Here is a 1,029-nt window from a genome sequence, read left to right on the forward strand (position 1 = left end):
GTGGCTTCGACCCTGCTTCCCCGGTGCTGCACGAGCTGACCTTCCAGGCAATGAGCTACGACCTGCTGCCCATCGAGAACGACGTCTACAAGTGAGCGTGGTGCTGCTGTCCTCGCAAACCCCATGGCCCAGGGGGGTCCAGCCCTCGAGTGGGAGCTGGAAGCTCAGTCGTGAAGTCTGAGCCTCAGCATCCCTCCACCCATCACAAGGCATCGGCTGGGAGAAATCCCTGCTGCCCGCAGCCCGGCAGGATTGATGCAAAAGGGGCTTTTCTACCCTTCAGCCCTTGGCCCTTTCCCAGCGTTGAGTCAGTTGAAGGGGTGTAAGAAGGCAAGATGTGAAACTGAGTTTAAATAACTTCACTGCTGCTGGCAGAGCCAAGAAGAGCCCACATGTCCCCTCACCTCCCTAGAGCCCAGGCAGCGAGGGCACCGTGTGCTCCCCCAGCCCCATCCCTGCCATGACGCTCCCTCCCCTCTTCCCAGGTACGAGACGAGTGGCATCGGAGAAGCTCGGATTAAGGAGGTTCTCCTGGATGAGGATGACGACCTGTGGGTCACTTTACGCCACAAACACATCGCCGAGGTGTCCCAGTGAGTGTCTCCACGGGCGGTTTGCCAGCCAGGGCCAGCCAGGATGGGACATCAGTGTTGCCACCCACCCTGCTGCTTGGGTCCCCTCCCTGCTGACGGCTGTGCCTTCCTTCTCTCCCCAGGGAGGTGACCCGGTCCCTGAAGGAGTTTTCTTCAAGCAAGAGGATGAACACGGGCGATAAGGTGACCCAGCTGGGGGGCACAGACATCCACAGGCTGGCACGTGATGGAACCTCCTGGGGACAGCCAGTGGGGACTTCTGCAAAGGGCCAAGGGTGCTCAGATCCCTGACGGCGGGAGGTGGCTCTGTGGGGTGCTGCCCTACCCCTGGGGCTGGGGAAATGAGGTGCCTTGGGACAGCACCGTGTCACGAGGGTCAGTGGGGCCCCAGCATGGCGTCCCTGCCTGTCCCTCAGCGGCTGCCCCTGGCCCTGAG

The 1,029-nt window shown here is 61.9% G+C and overlaps 1 protein-coding gene across 1 annotated transcript in view; it reads left to right on the forward strand.

Moving 5' to 3' along the window:
- The window catches only part of STXBP1 (syntaxin binding protein 1), a gene marked incomplete at both ends in the record, with an annotated part of 6,369 nt that overhangs the window by 855 nt on the left and 4,485 nt on the right, over nt 1–1,029 (forward strand). The window contains 3 exons of the mRNA XM_009877767.1: nt 1–91; nt 486–593; nt 716–776. Coding sequence (XP_009876069.1) covers nt 1–91; nt 486–593; nt 716–776 — 260 coding nt within the window. The remainder of the gene's footprint in view (nt 92–485; nt 594–715; nt 777–1,029) is intronic.

This window comes from Apaloderma vittatum, unplaced genomic scaffold, assembly GCF_000703405.1.
Source record: "Apaloderma vittatum isolate BGI_N311 unplaced genomic scaffold, ASM70340v1 scaffold25661, whole genome shotgun sequence".
Classification (NCBI taxonomy): domain Eukaryota; kingdom Metazoa; phylum Chordata; class Aves; order Trogoniformes; family Trogonidae; genus Apaloderma; species Apaloderma vittatum.